Below are 21,087 nucleotides of genomic sequence, written 5' to 3' on the forward strand. Positions count from 1 at the left end.
CATTTTATTAGCAATATTGTATCAGAAACTCTCTCCACTGCATAGTTATCGGGGGTCTCCACAGCTTGCGTTTTTGCCGTATGCGCTTCCTGCCGCAGCGCTCCCCTCTTTAATCCGGGCTCGGGATGGCTACCCTGGTGTGGGATTCGAACCTGCGGCCCTCTGCATTCTAACCCAGTACTCTAACAATGAGTCGCCAGGCCCTCTAGTTATCCTACATGATACTTGTTTAGAACTGCAAATAATAAAAATAAAATAAAATAATAATAAAAAAAAATTGGGCGATCCTCTTTACAATGTTTTAGTTATATGTTCTAGAATAAAATAGTAACTGATGAGCTGAACTCATACTACATTAGAAAGATAAACTACTTCCGGCATATTACTGATCAGCACAGTAAAAAAGTGTAGATGGATAGTTAAAAAGTGTTTGTGGTAGTGAATATTTAGTTTACTTTGTTTCTGAGCAAAACTACAGTTTAAATTGTATTGAATTAGCCTAAAGCAAAATATAGGTTTTCACCAGTTTCACACAATGACTATTGGTTGTAGGACCATGATCATAATGAATCTGCATTATATACATTTTTACTTTCTTCCACGCAATATGTTTTTAATATAAAAACTTCATAAGAGGTATACTGCAGTTGCCCAAAAATCTAAATGTAGCTGCTACACAAACTTTATACTCTCAAAATAAAACATTCTACTTGTTTTTTCTGTGGTAACTTTTCCTTTCTCCATACCAACATGCCAGTCAGCAGTACTATAATACTAAAAGTGAAATCCACAATTAATGGGATTGAGCTGCAGTTTATTGTAAACATACAACATATTGACAAAAAATGAATTAAATGTTTAACAAAATACAAAGTATGAAGTCACTTTAGCAGTGGGCTAATATTCAATTGTCATAAATATATTATTTTAAATGTAATTTCCATTAAATTGTATTCAACATTACATTATTTCACATCAACAACTGTGAATGGACTGTTGCTCAGCTACGTCATAGCATGGTCCTTACAGGTAAAAGCGGATTGGACGATATACTTTCGGCTCTAGTCTGATTGGTCACCCCACCAGCTCGAGGCACCTGCTGCACCTGGCGTCGCGCGACCTAAAAAAGTTTGCAACCGTTGAGGAGTTTGGCAGTGGGCTGACCCATTGTTCAGTCCGGGAGAGGGGGGGCAGGACAAGCGAGTCCGGGACATTAAGGAAGGAAACTAAATGCTGTCAGACGGCGTTTTACCTTTCTGTGGAGAAGAATGGAATCCTCCAGGAACTCTATCCTTTTCCAAACGCTCACAGAAAACTTTACAACTTAGGCTAATTACGTTGTGTAGAAAACGACAACTCATACATAGGAAACACTTTCAATCGTAAATTAATTTAGCCCAGTTTGACGCCAGGAAAATAATGGCGTCAGACCTCAAACTAAGCGCGAATGAACTTTTGGAAGTTGACATATGCGACGGCTGCCTGTGCTCCGAAAACGAGAGCGGCATTTTTGTCAACTCTGCCGCCTCCCTCCAGGATGATTTCTCCGGCTTTCAGCGGTGGACAGACCCCACCGAGTCACCGAATGACACATCATCACCTCCGGGACATCAGGAGATCCCCGGCCAGCTTGGAGCTCCGCCTGGCATCGTTACTGCCACCCAAAGGACCAACACGGCCGGTGAGAGTGACTCTGAATGCCAGGGAGCTGGAATGAAAACTCCCAGGACTTCGATAGTGGACTGTCTGTTGGTTGAACTTTATGAGACGTACAGTGGGAGCAGCAGGAGGAACGTGGACAGCTGGGACAGCTCCACCGAGGCGTCCGGATCTGATGCTTTCCTGGGCCGCAGCAACACCGGGTCCAGCTTCCTACAGGAGCTCCAGGAGAAGCACACCAGGAGGCATCAGATGAACTACCTGGCACAGAAAGGTGAGGGGCGTGGGGGTAGGTGTTTGTGTGTGCAAGGGCGGTTACGGGCCGTGTTTCTTATCTTTGCAATGTCATATGACGGGATCAAAACCTAATCCTAACCCTCATCATCATCATCATCGTCATCATCAAAAGTTTTTGTAAAAAAAAAAGAAGAAAATTATATCAGTGAAAACGTTTGCCTCCCTCTAGACAAATTAATTATTATGTAACTTTAATTTCTGATAAGGGACCATTTGGGCGAGCTGAATGTGCATTAAATATTATGTTGATATTTGTTTTACTCCTTTTTGAAGGTAATGTTTGTAGTAAACCTGCTCCTGGAGTCAAGGATTACTAACAACAAGTCTATTACTATAGATTTTATGGATGAGAGGTTTAAGTTTGAATGCACATGTTCTACACTGTTTTTTGTTTTATAGAATATAATTTCATACTGATAATTTGCTCTGAAAGTGACCCAGAATAAATCTCTTTAGTTTTGCAAGAAAATCTTTGTAATAATTATGGAAGAGTACAAAATGGCAAACTTTACTCTTCCAAAATGGAATATATATTTGTCTCAGTAATGCGGATGATAATCACAACACAATAAAAACAATAGGCATATTCGTAATACATGTACTGCATGTATTACATTGTACCATTTTTATTTTTAATGCAAGTCATCTTGGAAATCAAATGACCAACTGAACATGAAATCTAAAACCATGATAGCACTGAGTGATGCTTTCAGTGTTGTGAAGTTCTCATGCTCTATTGTTTATCCAGTTAAATGAGTCTGTAGTAAGTCTTGTTTAAGATTATACTCATTAAGAGTTTACTGTAATCAGTAATTGGATGATGCTAAACTACCTGGAGAACACGTTTATCTGACTGACAGGCAGCCACAGTATGCAGACCTTAAAATGGACAAATACTCAGACACGGGATTTCTAGTGTGTTAACTGCTCTTTACCTCAGGGTGTATCAGTACTGTGAGTATCACACTGCTGTTGTTTTCTCTGTAAGTGGGATCCTACAGTAAACACAGACAGTCCTGTGAGGTTGCTGTTTGAGGCTTGGTCAGGTTAAACAATGCAGAGGGATGCACCTCCAAGAAGAGTTAAGACTTGTGACTTTTGTGTTTTTCAACTTTTAAAAAATCCTTTAAAAAATTCTTTCAACTTCAGGGATTATATCTTGGTCACTCTGACCTTTGACCTTTTGTTCAAATAAGGAATTGTCATTATTAGTAATGCTATTTAAGTAAGCCTAATATATCAAGACACTATTAAGTAAAAACAAAAAATCCCCACTTTTTACAAATTAATAAGAAAATAATTTGTATTATCATTGCATGAATTAATAAAGTGATGAATCTCATTCTTTCTAATAGATTAAAAAATTGGATAATGTATGTTCAATCTGCTTTAATCTTCTATTCTCTCCTCTTCATCTTCTATTTTTTAGTTTATTGGGCAAGTTGGACGACAAACTTTAACTTTGAATAATGAGCATTTTATTTTACACACAAGAAGCCAAACTGATAAACTCTACAGTATGTTATAGATGTATTTGTGTCTCAGATATATTCTGTCACCTTCATCCAAAAACTAGATTTTGTTCATCCTAATGTCTAAATGAGAGACTGGTGCACATTTATGTGGGGCAACGTTCTGGTTTTCATTACCTCTTTGCCTGAAGGTTGGAAAACACCCAAATGGCTGTAATATTGTTATCTATCAGTAAAGTGCAGACATCACATGTTATTTCTAACTGTATTAAGTAGCATTATTTAGAATATGTTATATTTTAGACACACTGCAATAAATATATCTGTTACTGAGAGATGTGGAAACAAAAATCTAGGGCAATTTGCATTTAATAGAAATTTCAAATAAATACCATGACATTTACACTTTTATTCACTTTTACCAAACTATAAAATATTTTTAAGGAATGTCTTACATATATCCACATTGTAATGGATTTACATGTAATCGAGCCAAAGCCCATCCCACCAGGTGTGGGGGGCCACCAAGGGAAACCTCTGTGCTGGTCCCCAGCCCCGATTAAAAATAGAAGAGTTGCAGCAGGAAGGGCATCCATTAGACAGTCCACACATGTGGGATGAATTCGTGTGCTGCTGGGGAAATCTGCAATGACTTTTTAATGGAATGGGATATTACTTTTTTCTATTTCAGTATTTCTAACTTATTTAAGAAATTATTCATATTAGATGTAAAGTTTACCTCAAAATCTAGAGTTAAATCAACATTAATAAAACCTCCTGGTAGAAGGCCAGTGACAATTTTATATCAAAGAAGTGGAAACTGTGATTAAACTCGAATATTTCTGTATCTTTTTTTTTTTTTTGCTTTCTCAGCTCCTGAAGAGCTACGCTCCATTATCCAGGAGGTCAGGTATCGCATAGCCCTACAGTCGGCCAAGCTGATTCGCCAACTGAAGAGACGAGACAGACTTTGCCACAAGCTGCAGAAGAACTATGACATTATCACAGCTTGCCTTCAGGCTGTGTCCCAGAAGCGAAGTAAGAATATATTGTTTTTTCTTTACTTTGATACAGGACAAAGCAGGTTTAATGCTTGAAGAGGATTTAGTGATTCTCAAAACCCTATATGACCTAAGAAGTAGATTTCTCAGGGTCAATGTTTATATAGTCATATGATTTGGTTTTTTCTACAAAGCTTTAATATTATCTGGCTTCTTGCAATCTATTACATGTTAAAATCCAGAGTAAACATATTCAGAATAACTTCAAATCACAACAGAATTACTAAAGGTTATATGTATTTGTAAGGCTGTGCACCATATAGGTCCTTGTCTTTGCAATCATCACATGTGGCATGAAAAATTGGGTTTGATATTTACATAATAGACAGTGACTTAGGCGTAAAGCTCAAGAGTCTGGGGAAATTATGTTTTACTTTTCATATTCCAATCCCTCAGCTCTTGAACTTCAAAACAACCTTGTACTGTTGTGTAAGAGCTCTCCGTATTTAAGTGACTTGCATGGTCGCTTTTTCAATTTTACAATTTATGTACACACAAAATTCAAGAACATGACATTTTCAGTTGTAATATGAAAAAAAGTAGAACCAAGTCCAGTATATGAACATACTTAAAACCTGCTGAAATAAGTCTTCTGTTCCTGCACAGTGATTTCTCACGACATGACCTTTTGAGTGGATTCATTTGAGTAATTTTCTTTTCTTTAACTCTTTAAACATGTGGAATAAAACGGATTACAGAGATATAAAATGAGAAAGTTGTATTTCAGCACTTTTATACCGAGGCACTTGCACATGGCTTCATGGCCAGATCTGGCTTCATGGCCAGATTATTTCAATATTCCCAGTAATATTAACTGTGGGTAGTATTAATGACCACACTTTGTACAGCCATGGAGTCCGATTGCCTGTTGGTGGATAGTGATAGTCATGGATCCATTTATTGATGAATTTAAAGCACTTGCAACAATATGACCTCATAAAGTTGGAACAAAACATTGACATACCGGAATAAATCCTTGGTGCTTCCTTGTGCTCCATAACAATTGTTTTTGTCTATAGTTTTCAAAGTGTTTCCTGTGCTGAAAGCATTTTACAATCAGTGGTAGTGCAAAATGAAATATTAAAGCCTTCAGTCATTTACTATTAACCAGGTAGGTATTAGTAACATCATATTATGTTAAGCTTGAGTGATATCAACATTTTTATAGATTATAAATTGACAAATATCACAATTTAACACCATCCCTTAGTAGCTCAAATAAATAAGCAGGCCATCTCTTCATACTCAGATACTTTGGAGATTAACTTGCTATTAAACTCTCTGACTTTGTTGTGTATTGGATTTTGCTAAATATATGTCAGAGCACAGTTAACACCTTTGCCGTCATCTTACTCACAGATGTATGCACACACAGAAAAGTGTCCGTGGTAGATTTGTATTATACACATCAGAGTGAAATACCTGCAGAATTAATTGCAACATGAAGGAATGCGTTGCGTGTGCACCAAATGTCATTCTGAAATCAGCATGCTGTTTTCTGGTTGTATCAGAAAAGCAGACACCGATATCATATTTGGAGAGAAAATTGCCAATTAAAGTGTTCATTGTGCCAAACTGTCACATGTTATGTGCCTTCCTGCCTTGGATTGAAACTTCCTTCATACTACATTAACATCCTGGAGACAAGGTGCAAATTTACACAAAATTAAAAAAAACACCAAGATTCATCTAACAAACACTTGTGTCCATCTATGACTTATTTGGTTTGTTAAATCCTAACCTTTGTTTGCATCTTTGTGCTCAGCCCAGGTTCAATTGGACAGCAGTCTTACCCAGGAGCATTAGTTAAAAGAATAGGTTTATCTGAGCTTGGTGTCCCATTAAATTATCCCACAGTTTACTCTGGGAACCTTGGTGGAAACAAAATGCACCCCTGTTCTCTGTCTTTAACCTACTCCGGTCCTCCTACATTACCTCATCCTTTTCTGTCCCCTCCCAACGTGTCTCTCCATCCTACGGCATCTCTTCATCTTTGCACCTCCTCCTTGTGACGCTAAAGCCGGAGGAGGATGAGGAGGAGTTGTGCAGCAGCAGCAGCAGCACCACCGAGCAGCAGGAGAAAGCCGATCTGATTTTTAATGACAATTAATGGAGACAATTGAGACGCTTGAACGTGTCTTCATTGACACGATTTTACTGATGGTCGTTCGTTTCTTTGGGCATAAACTAGGAACCGAAGTCGGTTTAATCGGTTAATTTTTTTTACCGTCTTTGGAGGAAAGCGTCTGGAGAACAGCTGCGACTCTAGCATGTGTTTGCCATCTCCAGAGAACGCGTAAAGGGTGACATTTCGAAAGCGGGACTAAACGATGCGGTGACTGAACGGTTTTATTCCCAATGAGGCAGGATCGTCTCCCCGCAACCGGCAGGAGGCCGAGTGCAGGCGTGAAGCAGCGGCAGCAGGCGTCGGGAGGGGTCGGCAGTATCATCAGCAACGTCCTGAAGAAACGGAACGGGATATCTAGGAGTGCGCCCCGCCTGCTCTGCACCTTGGAGCCAGGTGACCCGTCAGCACACGCCACAAAACAGACATGGATTAAAGGAAAGATTATGATGTAATATCGTAAATTATAAGTAAATAAGGTTATGGAGGATTTTGCACATCATGGTTGCAGCCACATGACGCATTATTTCTCATACAAATGGTTTCTTTTATTTTCTGATTCTTTGCTTAATGCTTAAACGGCCTTGCTCTAAATTATAGTCTGATTTTATGCTGTAAATGTATCAACCTACGGTTATGATGGCAAATAAAATGTAAGATTATTAAAAATGTAGGCTGATGTACCAGGCATCATATCAGCCAAGACACAAACACAAGTGATATTGGGACTATGTTACAGCCCTATAAAGTACACTGCATTACAGATATATTAATAAGTGTATATTGCCAAGGAGTGACCCAATTTCCCCCAAACAGCCTTAAGTTGTGCGTGAGCATCTTTAAGAGAATAAAAATTAAACAAAACTGAAAAGGAATACAATGAGTGTGCTGTGTTGCCGGGTTTGAAATCCATAAATTTTTAAAATGTATCACACCAAACTGAGGAGACATCACCTAATTCTTTAGCTTTGGTGGATGGGCACTGCTCACGTCCCCGAGCTGGATACCAAACCAATAGAAAGACCAGATTTTAGAGACTTATTACCCCCTGCTGTCTGTTGTCCTGGTGCTGAAATAAGTTTTAAAACAGGTCCTGGTCCTTATTTTGGCCCCTTGTTAATACACCGATCAGGCACAACGTTCTGCTTTTTACCACCAGGGTGACCAAAACTTTAAAACCACCTCTTCTTACAATGCAACCCATCGACTCCACTACACACTTTGACCTCAATAATAAACACATAGAATGATCACTTTTCTGACAGTTTCAACTTAAAAACTAAGAAAATTATAACTTTTTAAAAGTAGAATTCATGGCCAATATATTGTATTACAATAAGTTGCGTGGTGGTCATAATATTATGCCTGATCGGTGTATATCTCTACAGAAACATTACAGCGAACCATTTGTATTCATCAGACAGACACTGAGGTCATACACATTTTTTAATGTGCTTTACACAGACTGAGTATGATGCATTTAAATGCTTTTTTTCTATATTTTGTCTTTTATTACCTTCCTTTCTTCTCCTTCCCTGTCTTCCTCCCTCCCTTCCATAGTTTAATTTCAATTAGCTTTAGCTGTAGAATAATTACCTCCTAACCTGTTGGGCCAGGATGACGTTACCGACCTTTGTTAAGTACGCGTTCTGTCTCAGTGGTGTTGGTCTGGGATCGGGAAGTAGGAGGGTTTTCCGTGTTAATCCTCTCCCAAATCCCCAAGAGGAAACCGCAGGATAAGGCGACACTCACACAGAATGGCGCCGGACAGAACATTAGAGGCTCGTCATGCAGGTTAAACGTCTCCCTTTTTTATTAGTCTCTTTTATTGCCGAAAAACGATGTCCTCCTCTGAGAGGGAGCCGGCGGTTCTCCAGAGACTCATCTGGATGAAGGACGGAAGAGAAATGGCCGCAGTCGGGGCTGTTTGGCCTACAGCGTTCACATGTCAGGACCTTCCCTCCTCACTCAGGATCCCAAATTTTCATTTCCGTTTGGTCTTAGTTTCCTGTTCTCAATATTCTCTAAAGAAGTTTGTGTGTACGTGCAGACAGATTTTACGTGATCTGCAGTGAAGCGGAGATTAAACACGCAGATTCAGCACCACCAGGAAGTGGACAGCGACAGTGCGTTTCCACACCGGTCATTTGCGCGTTAAGAGCATAATTATAATATAACCGGATTCAAAAAGTCCTGTATTAAACAGATTATTTATCCCAGAATATTTTGAATGTCTGTTACTGATTATCCAAAAGTCGCTTAATGTAAGTTTTGACGTTTTTTTAAAATTATGTTTAGCATCAGTATTTCTAGTTATAGTAAGTGTGTAGTTGTGACCAACAGGTAAACAACAGGTTCTCCGAACAATATTATTTCAAAATTTGAACCTATCTGATGCCATTTTATGCAAACACAACCTTCTGGACGCCGATATCCCTTCATTTCCGTTTATTCCGTTTATTAATGTATTTTTCTGTTCTAGCCTCATCAACTCAACTATGGAATGTCACACTTTGTAAAGCTTTGTAAAAACCCATCTGTATGGACCAGTAACTTTGAAATCTGTTTCACGAATGCTTTCATGTTAGTGTTTCTTTATTTTGTTGTTGTTGCAATAATTCTGTTGGTGTCCTAAAAGTCATGTCATGCTCTGTTACTATAGTTTTGTAAGCTTCTATTTAAAACAGGGTCTATTTACTTACCTAAATGAACCCCCCTTAATATGGGTGGTTGGGCGGTGAAAAGGGTAATCCCGCCACTCATGCCACCTCAAAGCGAAAACAGATACAGTACAATTAAAAAGTCCTATAATACATCCCCTCTTTATGAAAGTGATAATGTTCTGTATGTTTGTAGGAGTTGACACAAGGCTGAAGTTTACCATTGAACCAACGCTGGGAAAGAATGGCTTCCAGCAGGTAAGCTACATGTCATTCACTTTGTTTTAGCACAAAGCAGAAAGAGTTGTACTACTGCTTTTAGTAATTTTGCAAATGTTCAATTGCTGACTTGTTAGGCGTTGTTACATCTCCTTGTCTCTTAAATACAATCAAAGTAATCATATTTTATTATCAGGTTACAATTATGAACCCATGGTCTTATTAAGAGTGAACCAGTTAATTAAATGTAGGTAAAACAGTTTGTGTTCTTCCCTTCAGTGGTACGATGCCCTTAAAGCAGTGGCTAGGCTTCCTACTGGGATACCAAAGGAATGGAGGAAGAGGGTATGCATCTTTAACTAAATGGATTTGTTTCAACAATTGTTGTCCAACTCTTGTTGTCTATGCTGTGCTTTGAAAATGTATGTAGCAAATTATTTTTAGATCAAATTAGAAGAAACTTTGTTTTATTACATGGTGACTAAAAGCTTGTATGAGCCATAACTCCTCTACATTAACCTTATCTGGACCATCAATACCTTCCATATGAATTGAAATTTTGAAAAATAAAACATTTTTACATCTGTCCTCAGTTTAAAAGCCAGAGGTTGTTTAGTAAAAGTAAGTAATGACCCACTAGTGCCGTTACAATAAAAGTAAGTTTGCTTTGTTGGTGTCAACCTGCAAGCTGTTGTAGCATGTTGAGAGGGACAGCAGAGTCTAAAAGAACAATTCGCAGAGACACTTTGTTTGCAATTTATCACATGCAATTTATCACATGCTGTAACTTTATCTCTTGAGACGAGTGAGTGAGGAAATGGAAGAGAGGAGAGACGTGAGAGAGCAGAGAACTGATACTTTAAAAAGTCATAAAACAACTCGCTGTGCACAAGGGCCCTGTAACAGGAGTGCTGGAGAAGTATTTTAGAAGCAACATTGGTACAGTTTAAATATTTGTTTAAAAGACTCAGAAGGGACCATGAAAAAAAAAACCTGTCCTGATATTGGAAGCACATCTCTAGGTTTACTTGTCTTCACCTTTCAAATATTGCATATACTTTTGTAGTATTTTGCAGCTCGTTGTTTATCTACGTACTGTTGTTATCGTTTTGTAGGTCTGGCTAACACTAGCAGACCAGTACCTCCACAGTATTTCTATCGACTGGGAGAAAACACTTCGTTTTGCATTCAATGAACGTAGCAACCCGGATGATGACTCTCTCGGCATCCAGATTGTCAAGGTAACAATGTTATTTTTGTGTAAGCAGGATTGAGAGGAGATAAAAGTGTGTGCTCAGTGTGCAGAGACCTAAGCAAAGTGCCCAGTGTGAAGCCTCAACAATAGAATGCAGATAAAAGAGACAGAGACAGAGACAGAAAACCTATAAATGTCTCTTGAAGCATAGTGTTGAGACTGTAACAGTAATATGTTGTGTATAGTTTAAATTAATGTTTTCATCTAGCTTTTATCTAAACTTTTAACTGCATCTCAGAGTCTTTAACTCCAGAAATACAACAATCTCAATCTGTCTTACATTTAGTTAGATTTGGTGTAGAGGACATAGACTACACACAGCGAACAGTACACTAACACTAACAGTATTATATGCTGCTACAATTACAAATGTGTGATGAACACAATAGCAGGTTTTACTGCACTGTTTTAATGACAAGGGATTTTCATGATGTAATAATGACTTGTGTCCAAGAAAAGGAAAAAGAATGTCTTTCAAGATTCAGTATCCATTGCTGATCTTTATCTACTATATGCTGTAATCATATTCTGCTGATAAAATACAGTGTTTCTCTTGATATTTGACGGGACTGTAAGTACCAGTGACTGGCAGAGGTTGTTTGCTGAAGACTGTACATCAAAAGGGTGGACGACTGCATCATGGAGACATTGCACCAATTTTTTATCTCTCCATGACTCAGAGATTCAGCAGAGTAATCATTGCTTCACCCAACAGGGCAAAGTCCAGGCTGCTTCTGCTTCTGTGTCTTTGTATTCACATTTCAACGTCTCCATCCTCTGGCATTAAATAAATTATCTAGTTAATGTTCTGACCTAATGTAAAAAAGACAATACAGTGTATCCTCTTCCTTTTGCCCAGGATCTGCACAGGACAGGCTGCAGTTCCTATTGTGGCCAAGAGGGGGAGCAGGACAGGGTGGTGCTGAAGAGAGTCCTGCTCGCGTATGCCCGCTGGAATAAAACTGTGGGCTACTGCCAGGGATTCAACGTATTGGCTGCTCTGATTTTGGAGGTTACGGAGGGCAGTGAGAGCGATGCACTTAAGGTATACACAACCAGAGATGGTATTATTACACAGTGGATTAGTAATTATGCTGATATGGAGAGAAAATAATACAGATTAGTGAGGTAGGGTTATATACCTAAAATAATTACTGTCTTTGTCTTTGTTTTTTGGAATTCAGGTGATGATCTATCTGATTGACAAAGTGCTGCCAGAGAGTTATTTTGCCAACAATCTTCGAGCATTGTCAGGTAAATTCAAAGATGTGCACAAACTAATGCATTTTGAAACATATTGTAACTTCTGTACATTCTGTAAAGAAATGTCTACGATACTTACAGGTTGCCACTTGGTTGGCTGATTATTTTTAATGTCTAACCAAATCAGCTTTTTGTTCCTATCTGTTAGTGGACATGGCGGTATTCAGAGACCTGCTGCGTCTAAAGCTGCCCAGACTGTCCCAGCACCTCCACCACCTGCAGAAAGCTGCTAACAAAGAGGCTGGAGGTACAATTCTGTGTCTGCTAATATGTTCTAGCATTTAAAAAAAGCAATGTGGTACTATTAGCATGCAGAGCTACTCAATGCTGCTTTAGTCTTAAGTTTAAGAAGGTAGCCTCATCTGTAGCTTGTTTGCATGTTTTATTTTTTGTGTTTGCGTGGATAGAGACGAAAGTTGTATATTCATAACTTTGGGAATACACTCCGTCATTTAACATGCCTGTTTTCTCTTAGGCAGCTACGAGCCCCCGCTGACCAATGTCTTCACTATGCAGTGGTTCTTGACCATGTTCGCCACCTGCCTGCCAGCCCCTACTGTGCTAAAGATCTGGGACTCAGTTTTTTTTGAAGGGTCAGAGGTGCTGTTTCGGGTTGCTCTTGCCATCTGGGAGAGACTGGGAGAGTAAGTGGACCGTTGCTAAATATACAGCTGTACAATAATGTGACTTTTTGAGTCAGTCACCAGTTTGTTTGTCTGCAACATTGAATGCTAGTCTAAATACAGATTTGCTTGTGTATATATTCACATTAATACGTGTAATAACAATCCCACCAGAGATGAATGACCCTAAATGAACTAGTTTTATGTTGCATTTTTCTGTCCTGACATGTTGCTTAACCACTGCCTGGATTCCTGTGTCTCTGTCCAGGAGGATCGAGTACTGTCAGACAGCAGATGATTTTTACAGCACGATGGGTTGTCTGACTCAGGAGATGCTGGAGCACAACCTCATCAATCCTACTGAACTTATGCAGGTAGTGGACAAAAAACCCACTTAAGCGTACATAACCTTTTCATACCTTTTTAAAATCAGTTGTGCTGATGTCTTTTCTTCCATCTCTCCTTCTGCCAGGAGGTTTACTCCATGGCAGTGTTTCCTTTCCCCCAGCTGGCCGAGCTAAGAGAGAAATACACCTACAACATCACTCCGTTCCCCACCTCAGTCAAATCCAATGGAAGGTTTGTTCTGTAGTATTTAGAAATCCTTAGAGGTACCCTATGGAGATTTGATTACTGGTGACACAAGAGCTGATGACAAATCTGCACTAAGAGCTACAGTATGATTTTAGAGGATGCATTGGTTGCTTTCTAAATAAATAGTTTTTTCAGCAATCCCTATACAATAGTAGGTGTCATGATAATGCTGTCAATGTGTTCCAGTGGTGGTCTGGGAATCTGGGAGAGTGATGAGGATGCCGAGATTGATGATGAAGACTCTCTGGTGACGGCACTCGGTTGTCTGGGACCTCTTGGTGGTCTACTGGCCCCCGAGCTGCAAAGATATCAAAAACATCTCAAAGGTCAGTGCAGATTCACAAAAAGCCACACAGGATTCCAATGGTAACCCACAGGGATAGCTGCCAAGTGGTTTCAGAGCAACTACTTCCCCAAATCTTCAATTTTCTTTCAACCCTGATTTCCCTCCAAGTACAAACTGTCTGTGATCTGATTTTGGTAAACAAATCCCTACTTCCTCCCCAGAAAGTAGGAAAACAGCCTGTGGGATTTAAAAATGATTTGAGAGCTTAATTTAACCTCATAAGTAGATTTCAGTACGGCAGACTTGACCTGGTTCAAATGGGAAATGCTGTTTTAAGAGCTGTGTCAAGCAAATGAACATCAATAAATTATCACCACAGTCATTTTTAAACAGTATAATTACTGCAAATAAAACTTGTCTGCCAGCTGCTACCATACAGGCTTTTTACATTGTCTGCCACTTAATTGGATTTTGTGTTTGCGCCACAAAAGCAGAAAAAACAGCTGCAAAAGTGGAAATGGCTTCCAACATGCTAAGCATTTTGAGGTCTAAAGAGAAAGTCACGTGAATATTAAAAACAGGACTGAGCAAATTGGTAGGGTGTTTTCTCATCCTAAGCAAAGTCTTTGATAATTGTTACATTAGACTAAATGCATTACTGAGGTCTCCAAAACACGCTGGAGACTCATTGAAACAATTGGTCTGGAAATTATTTTTAAAATACAGCATAGTGTCCTTCTTTTTTTTGTTATCTTCTTAAAAACTGTGTGGCACTCTGTCTTGGGTGTTGAGCCGGTCTTGATTAAAGAGGATGAAAGCAAAATTGGATTAAACAAAAGGAAGAAAAGAAGCTTAAAAAGACCTAAAAAGGGACATGGAATTATGTCTGATTTGTGCTCTAGCTGGAATATTTTATTTTCTTTAATTTGCACGAAATCCCTTGACTTTAATGTCTTAAGTTCTGTCTGTGTCAACCTAAGTGTGTCAAAGTAAACATCACAGTTATGAAAGGTATTAGAGAGAAGATAAAGAATATGACTGCATACCCTTTTTTTCCCCTCCTATGTCCAGACCAGCAAACGGAGCAAGGGAACATTGCAGAACTGAGCCCAGGAGCAGTGGGAGCTGGAGGTGCAGGAGGAGTAGGAGGAGGAGGAGGAGGTCCCAGGACAGATCATAAAGCAGCCATCAACAGCATGATGATGGAGAGGATGAGCACTGACATCTGTGCCCTGAAGAAGCAATATGCACGAATCAAGAGGCGGCAACAGCAACAGGCTATGCAACTATACATATGCACAGGTGGGAGGGGAAGACTATAAAATGGTTTATAAGCATGTATGACAATTACGTTGCACGGTTTTACTCCCTGTCCTAGTCATCATTTTCACATTCACTCAGCAGGGGAGAACGTCAATATCATCAGATAACGCAAGCTAGCATACCCCCCTAAAACGTCTGTTGTACATAAGGAAACACACTGAAAAAACCTACATAGTGCACAATAAAGCATAGTAGCATGAAAGATGTATGAGAGTAGAACCAGTGCTGTTATGAGCCATAACATTATGTCCACTGACAGGTCATGCGAATAACATTGATTATCGAGTTACACTGACCTCTGGAAGTGGGGTGGCCATATTATGCAGCTAATGAACAGTCAGTTAATGAAAGTGATCTGTTGGAACCCAGTAAAGGATTTTAGCAGCTTTGACAAGGGCCAAATTGGCAACTCCAAAATGCAACTCTTGTGGGCTATACTTGATCTGCAGTGATGAATGCAAATATTGATGCAAGTGATGAGCTACCGCCTGTATTGTGCAATCCAGTAAAAAGAGCTACTTTAGCTCAAACTGCTAAAAAATAATTAATTCTTGGTTCAAATAGAAATGTCTGAGAAGACACATTGCAATTTGGCCTGTTTTAAGTCTTGTGGGCAATGCACACTGTTCATCTGGGGAAGTGATGAGACCAAGATGAACTATGAGAGGACTAAAAGAATCTGTTGCTAACGTCTTGCAGTCAGATACCAAAGAATACCTTCACAGGTCTTGTGGGCTCTATTCTTTAATGAGTCAAAGGTGTTTTTGTAGCAAAAGCGGGTTCCCACTCAGTATCATTGTCTAATGTTATTGCTGATCGTTGTACAATAAAGTAACCCAGATGTTTCTACAGGTTAAAGTGGTGGAAGAAATCAATATTGATAAAAGAAATTATGCTCTTCAGAAGCATGTTTCTAGTAATAGAAAGCTGTTAAAATAACTTAAAACAAAAAGAATAGATCATAAATGTGCAGTATGAGTTATCGCTGTATATTTGAGAGTTATAGTTACAGGACCAACAGTACTTACACTTTCATCATGTTTGCTGTCAGTGGCAGCATATGTCAGTCTTTATTTGAATATCATACACAAATAAGGCACTGCTGGTTCCTCTGTAATAGTTTCAACGTACAAAATTTAGATTTGATGCTGATTTGTGACTCGCAGGACCTGGACCTGAAGTGGACACAAGTCCAGGAGTTCTTCAGGAGCATCCCAACAAACACAGTGATAATACTGACCAACAGACTGACGGTACTGGTGTCAAACTGGGTTTTCTGGTGCTGATTTAAGGGTCTCTAATACTTAATTGGTGTTTCAAACAATCAAATAATTCAGAAAGGTAGTGGAATGGTGGTCTAATACAGGTTAGGCTGTTTGTCACTGTAAGTCTACAGTAGGTTCCCAAGGCAGATTTCCAACTTTTTGCAAAGTTGTATTCCGGAAATAACAATAGGATTTTTATGTTTAACCAAGAAAGGTTGATAAAAGTACACATACAACATTCTACAGTTTAAGAAAAGTTTAAATCTTTCTAATGTTTATCTGAATCATATACTGTATGACTTTTCTTGATAAATTGAAAATTCAGTGGGGAAAAAAACATTGGAAATCTGGTAAAGGAACTGCTGGCTCAAAAATGATGAAACCCCTACATATTTCCAGGTTGTGTAACCGAAAACAATTTTTAACGTAATTTACATATTCATACAAACACCCAGTTGGCAATTTTGATCTGCATGACTGTTAGACTGGTCTGCATTTGTTAATAAACCAAAGATTGAGTGTATGATGCTCTTAAAATGCTGCGAGGTAAATGTGCTCATATGCCTCATTGGTGGAAACATCAGTCACTACTGTAGTTTAATAAATAAAAACATAATAAAAGTCCATTAGATGGATAATCAGCTTTACCATTAGTTTAAATGTCATACAATAAAGACTCATTAATATGTCTACTATATATATATATATATATATATATATATATATATATATATATATATATATATATATATATATATATATATATATATATATATATATATATATATATATATATATAATGTATTCAAACATTTCCTTTTTTATTGCATAACTATATATCTAGATATGTTGTTGAGTACATCTACAGTAGTGACAGATGATTATTTGGCTTTTTGTTTGAGGTTTTCTGAGACTGTACAAACACTTGTTACTAACCTTCATTAAAAAAACTCTAACTTATGCTAACATAGGATTTATGAGGCTTGTGTCGCAATATCACTGTGAGCTTTGAATTTCTGTGTTTGTTTAACCCCCCCAAAGTCACATTTATTTTAACAAGTTTTAGTGATGAAAAAGCTAGGATGCCCTCTGGTGTCTGAATGAAGTGCAGCCGCTCTGAACGGCCGACTGTGTTTATGCTCAGCTGTTCCATCTGCATGATTGAAAGGAAAACTAAAAATGTACCAGATTGGTTGCGGCTGAAATTGAACTGAAATTGAAATATTTTAGTTCTGGGAAAGAAAAGTAACTTCAATTTGAAATAATTTATGGGAAACAAAAGTAACTTCAATTTGAAATAAGTATTGCATTACAGGACACCACGTGGCTTTGAAATTCTAAAAGTTAAAGCTGTAGTTTACAATTTTAATACTATCATAATTTCTCCAATACCTTTTTTTTTCTATCCCTATTGTTTTACATTGTTTTTGCCCATAGCATCTACTGTACACCTGTTTTAATATGTTTTTGTGTTTGTCGCCTCACCTTCCACTCTACCTTCAGATAAGTGCCCACCCACCCATGTCCTGGCCTCCCAACTCAATCCTTCTAGCTCAGTGATCAACCACCTGCTTCTGGGTCGGAAACCACACATGGGTCCCCAGGGCCCCAGGCACACATCCCCTTGCAAGTCTACATTACCAGGGGCTCGACCTTTATACCAAAGTCACGGCTCTCCAGGCAAGAAGCGCTGTGGGTCATTGCGCTCCAACAGTACTGGATCTCCAGGGAGCTCTGGAGGAGGCACCGGGTCACCTTGGCGTGCTCATGTCCGGGCTCATCGGAGGAATGTAGCCAGGGCTCGAGCACAGCTGGGCTTTGGAGAGTCAGAAGAAAGAGAAGATGAGGAGGAAGGAGAATCTGCAAGATTTAAGGGTGAATTGGAGAAGATGATTGAGGAAGTTGAGCAAGACGATGGAGAACAGAAATCGGGGAGTGAACCTTCTTTTTCTCCATCTTTTGGTCCTACTCTCACATGTGAAGAGACTCCACAGGTGGCAGATGTTGCAGAGGTGGTGGTGAAACTAGATTCCTTAGATCTAGAGGGTGAATCAAACCTGACTTCACCTATCAAAGCAAACCCAGACACCCAACCCAAACTACCAGATTGTAAACCTGATCCTCAAGTCCCTCTTCTCCCTCCTCCTCCATCCTCAAACAGATACAAAGAGTCTGAGTCTTCAGGTACAGAAATAAACTCTGGTTCTGACAGACACTTTGCTTCCACCACTCTACCTCCCCCTCATCACTCCTCTAATACCTACATCCCTTCTTCCTCACCTTCCACCCCAAGTCTGTCCCCTTCTCCAGTGCCTACAACAGCTTCTTTGGATCCATCCTGCTCATCCTCTCCTACCCCACCCTCCACACCAACACCAATCTCCAAATCCTGCCTTTCATCCTCTTCATCAGCCAATGGCTTAACTGCTCTCACTCTTCCTGCTGCTGACACTTTTTACAAAACATCCTCCCCCTCCATGCCCTCGCTCTGCTCTGTCTCATCTTCCAAGTCAAGTATGTCCTCCTCTCCATCAACCCCAGCGTTCACACCTGCCACCTCCACTCCCAAACAACAAGTCTTCTCTCCGTTCCCTTGTGTAAAGCAACCCAGGAAATCGGTCGCAGCCAGAAACCTTGGTCTCTACGGTCCCACATCCCGAACACCCACGGTGCATTTCCCTCAGCTCAGCCGCAACCTTAACAGGAGTAGTGCTGCTGGTACTACAGGGAGGCGATGAAAACCCATATACTCTTGAACAGATGCTGAAAACACATAGTTGTTACATGATATAAAAATAATTGTATAATAACACCGTGTTGCCTCCTAAATATCAAGTATCAGTAAACCATATCTTATTAGGAGTAGAATGATGTTCCAGAAATATGGGGGTGGAAGGAAATTGCCTAATTATCAATGCTGAGGTGTGAACCTTCTGGTTCACCTGTTAAAGGGTTCATCCCAAAAATCTTTAAGCCATTACAGACTTACATTTAAGTTGACTTTTAGTGTGAAGGATTTTTTTTTTTCACTGTTCAGTTTTGTTACTGGAAAGCTAAGGTGTTTTGAACACATGATTATGGTGTATTGCAGAAATCAAGCCCCTTATGGGGCCTATATGTAGGTCCTTTCTGACCATGGTGGATACATCATGAGAAAAAATGACATCACTTGAGAACTTTGCTTTATGGAAAAGTTATTACATTTGTGTCTTTGCAATACTGTTTTGTGAACCTAAACTCTCCACGAATTAAGTCAAGAGACACGTTTTCTTCTGGTCTTAGAAATTATATTTAGCAACATACAGTAACTAAGTTCATAATAAAGAACTTTTTCCAGTGAGCTTACAAGATAGCCATCCAGTTGTTTCCACGCCAAGTATTTAAAACTTAGAAATAATCAAGAAATGGCTAGAATCAATAATCATAAGAGCTGTGTGCATCTATGTGTTTTCACAGAAAATTTCTTCCGCTAATCCTAAAGTTTGTGACTTCCTGAAGCACTTAATTTTTGTTATAATGTTGAAGTCCCTCTGTATGTATGTAGAAATGTAATGATCATTGATGAAGTAAGCGTGAAGGGAATTGTTTGAGACAAATGACAAATGATGTGGCAAATCTAAATATAAGACAGTTTTCTTTTCTGATACAACTGGATTTTATGGGCTTTCATATGATGTTTACACAGGAAAGACTGAAAACTACTGTATCAAGTTGTATTCACTTTAGTAGCTGTGTTCACATAAAATAATCCTACGCACTACTATAATTCCCAGGAGTGTGATTACTTATATAAATATTGAAAGTCTTATTTCAAATGCTACCACATCGTTGCTGTTGATGTACAAATACAGATATGTTTGAAAATGAATAAATGCCAGTTTGGTCAGTTATATGATGGCCTGTAAAACCAAGCTCTCAGTGGAAAACAATGTTAGTGAAGACAAGTAATTAATGTAAGTGCAAATTAAAATCACTTTAAATTTTGGGAAAACAAGATTAATGGTCACTTTCAGCACCATAGTAAAGAGATGTCTTACCACATTTTTTGTCCCAGTGTGTAGCTCTCTGATTTTATCTATCCTGTGTTTAAATGTGCACATCATTAAGTTTAGTCATTCAGCAGACACTTATATCTGTAGTGATTTACAAGTGAGGGACACGCAGAAGCAACTTGGGTTTTAGTGTCTAGCTCCTAGGGGCAACCTGCTCTACCTAATTATTAGGATGTAACTAAAACAATGCATGAAAATGGGGTAATTATTTGGTAATAATTAAAATATCTTTATTATTATTTATTTTGTTTGTCTTTTCGGCTTATCCCATGAGTTGAGGGTCGCCACAGCGGATCATTGTTCGCATGTTGATTTGGCACAGTTTTTATATCAGATGCCCTTACTGACGCAACCCTCCTCAATTTCTACCGGGCTTGGACCAGCACTGCACAGCTGGGGAGGGGAAAGGGTCGTTGTGCATTCAGTGTCTTGACCAGAGACACTTTGACATATAGCCGGGACTGGGGATCGAACCACTAACTTTGTGGTCCGTGGATGACTGCCTTCCCTAATTAAAACAACTTAATAAATACCACTTAAAATGTGAGATACATTAGTTGCTTTTAACAGTAAAACAAATATTGGTTTGTATGGATAATAGTGATTCTGGACCTAATATTTCTTAGTATCAAATTAATGTCATAAGCTATGGCTCATCAATCCTAAGATTAAGTGACAATGTCCTTAAGGATAAGAATTTAATCTATAAAAAATCAAATTGTGAAAATCGGAATTATTCAAATTGTTAAGGATACAAGCCAATAATGTCTGCTACTGTAAACTAGATGCAGTTGCTATATATTTATATTTATATTTATCTCTCTCTCTCTCTCTCTCTATATATATATATATATATATATATATATATATAGAGAGAGAGAGACATATATAAAAAACAATAACGAATTAACCAATATGTAAATCACAGTATGT

General features: G+C 38.7%; 1 protein-coding gene across 4 annotated transcripts; it reads left to right on the forward strand.

The window, feature by feature from the left end:
* Positions 1 to 1,243: 1,243 nt before the first annotated feature.
* Positions 1,244 to 19,992, forward strand: tbc1d30 (TBC1 domain family, member 30). Of its 4 annotated transcripts, XM_067489829.1 has the most exons (15): positions 1,244 to 1,933; positions 4,302 to 4,466; positions 9,471 to 9,532; positions 9,773 to 9,838; positions 10,609 to 10,734; positions 11,608 to 11,793; positions 11,933 to 12,002; positions 12,160 to 12,258; positions 12,487 to 12,655; positions 12,903 to 13,008; positions 13,107 to 13,213; positions 13,415 to 13,554; positions 14,586 to 14,816; positions 16,004 to 16,090; positions 17,606 to 19,992. In XM_067489829.1, the coding sequence occupies exons 1-15, from the start codon at positions 1,420 to 1,422 to the stop codon at positions 18,838 to 18,840; spliced, it is 3,363 nt and encodes a 1,120-aa protein (XP_067345930.1). In that variant the 5' UTR covers positions 1,244 to 1,419; the 3' UTR covers positions 18,841 to 19,992. The 4 variants fall into 4 exon arrangements, with proteins under 4 accessions (XP_067345930.1, XP_067345931.1, XP_067345932.1 ...); XM_067489830.1 differs by lacking the exon at positions 16,004 to 16,090 and having other exon boundaries at positions 1,245 to 1,933; XM_067489831.1 differs by lacking the exons at positions 1,244 to 1,933; positions 4,302 to 4,466 and adding an exon at positions 6,497 to 7,010.
* Positions 19,993 to 21,087: the final 1,095 nt, after the last annotated feature.

Source organism: Channa argus, chromosome 21, assembly GCF_033026475.1.
Source record: "Channa argus isolate prfri chromosome 21, Channa argus male v1.0, whole genome shotgun sequence".
NCBI lineage: Eukaryota > Metazoa > Chordata > Actinopteri > Anabantiformes > Channidae > Channa > Channa argus.

Coding starts and splice junctions, on each gene's coding strand:
- tbc1d30 (XM_067489829.1), top strand. CDS start 1,420: ATGGCGTCAGACCTCAAACTAAGCGCGAATGAACTTTTGGAAGTTGAC. Junction 10,735..11,607: donor TCGGCATCCAGATTGTCAAG/GTAACAATGTTA, acceptor CCTTTTGCCCAG/GATCTGCACAGGACAGGCTG. Junction 16,091..17,605: donor TACTGACCAACAGACTGACG/GTACTGGTGTCA, acceptor CTCTACCTTCAG/ATAAGTGCCCACCCACCCAT.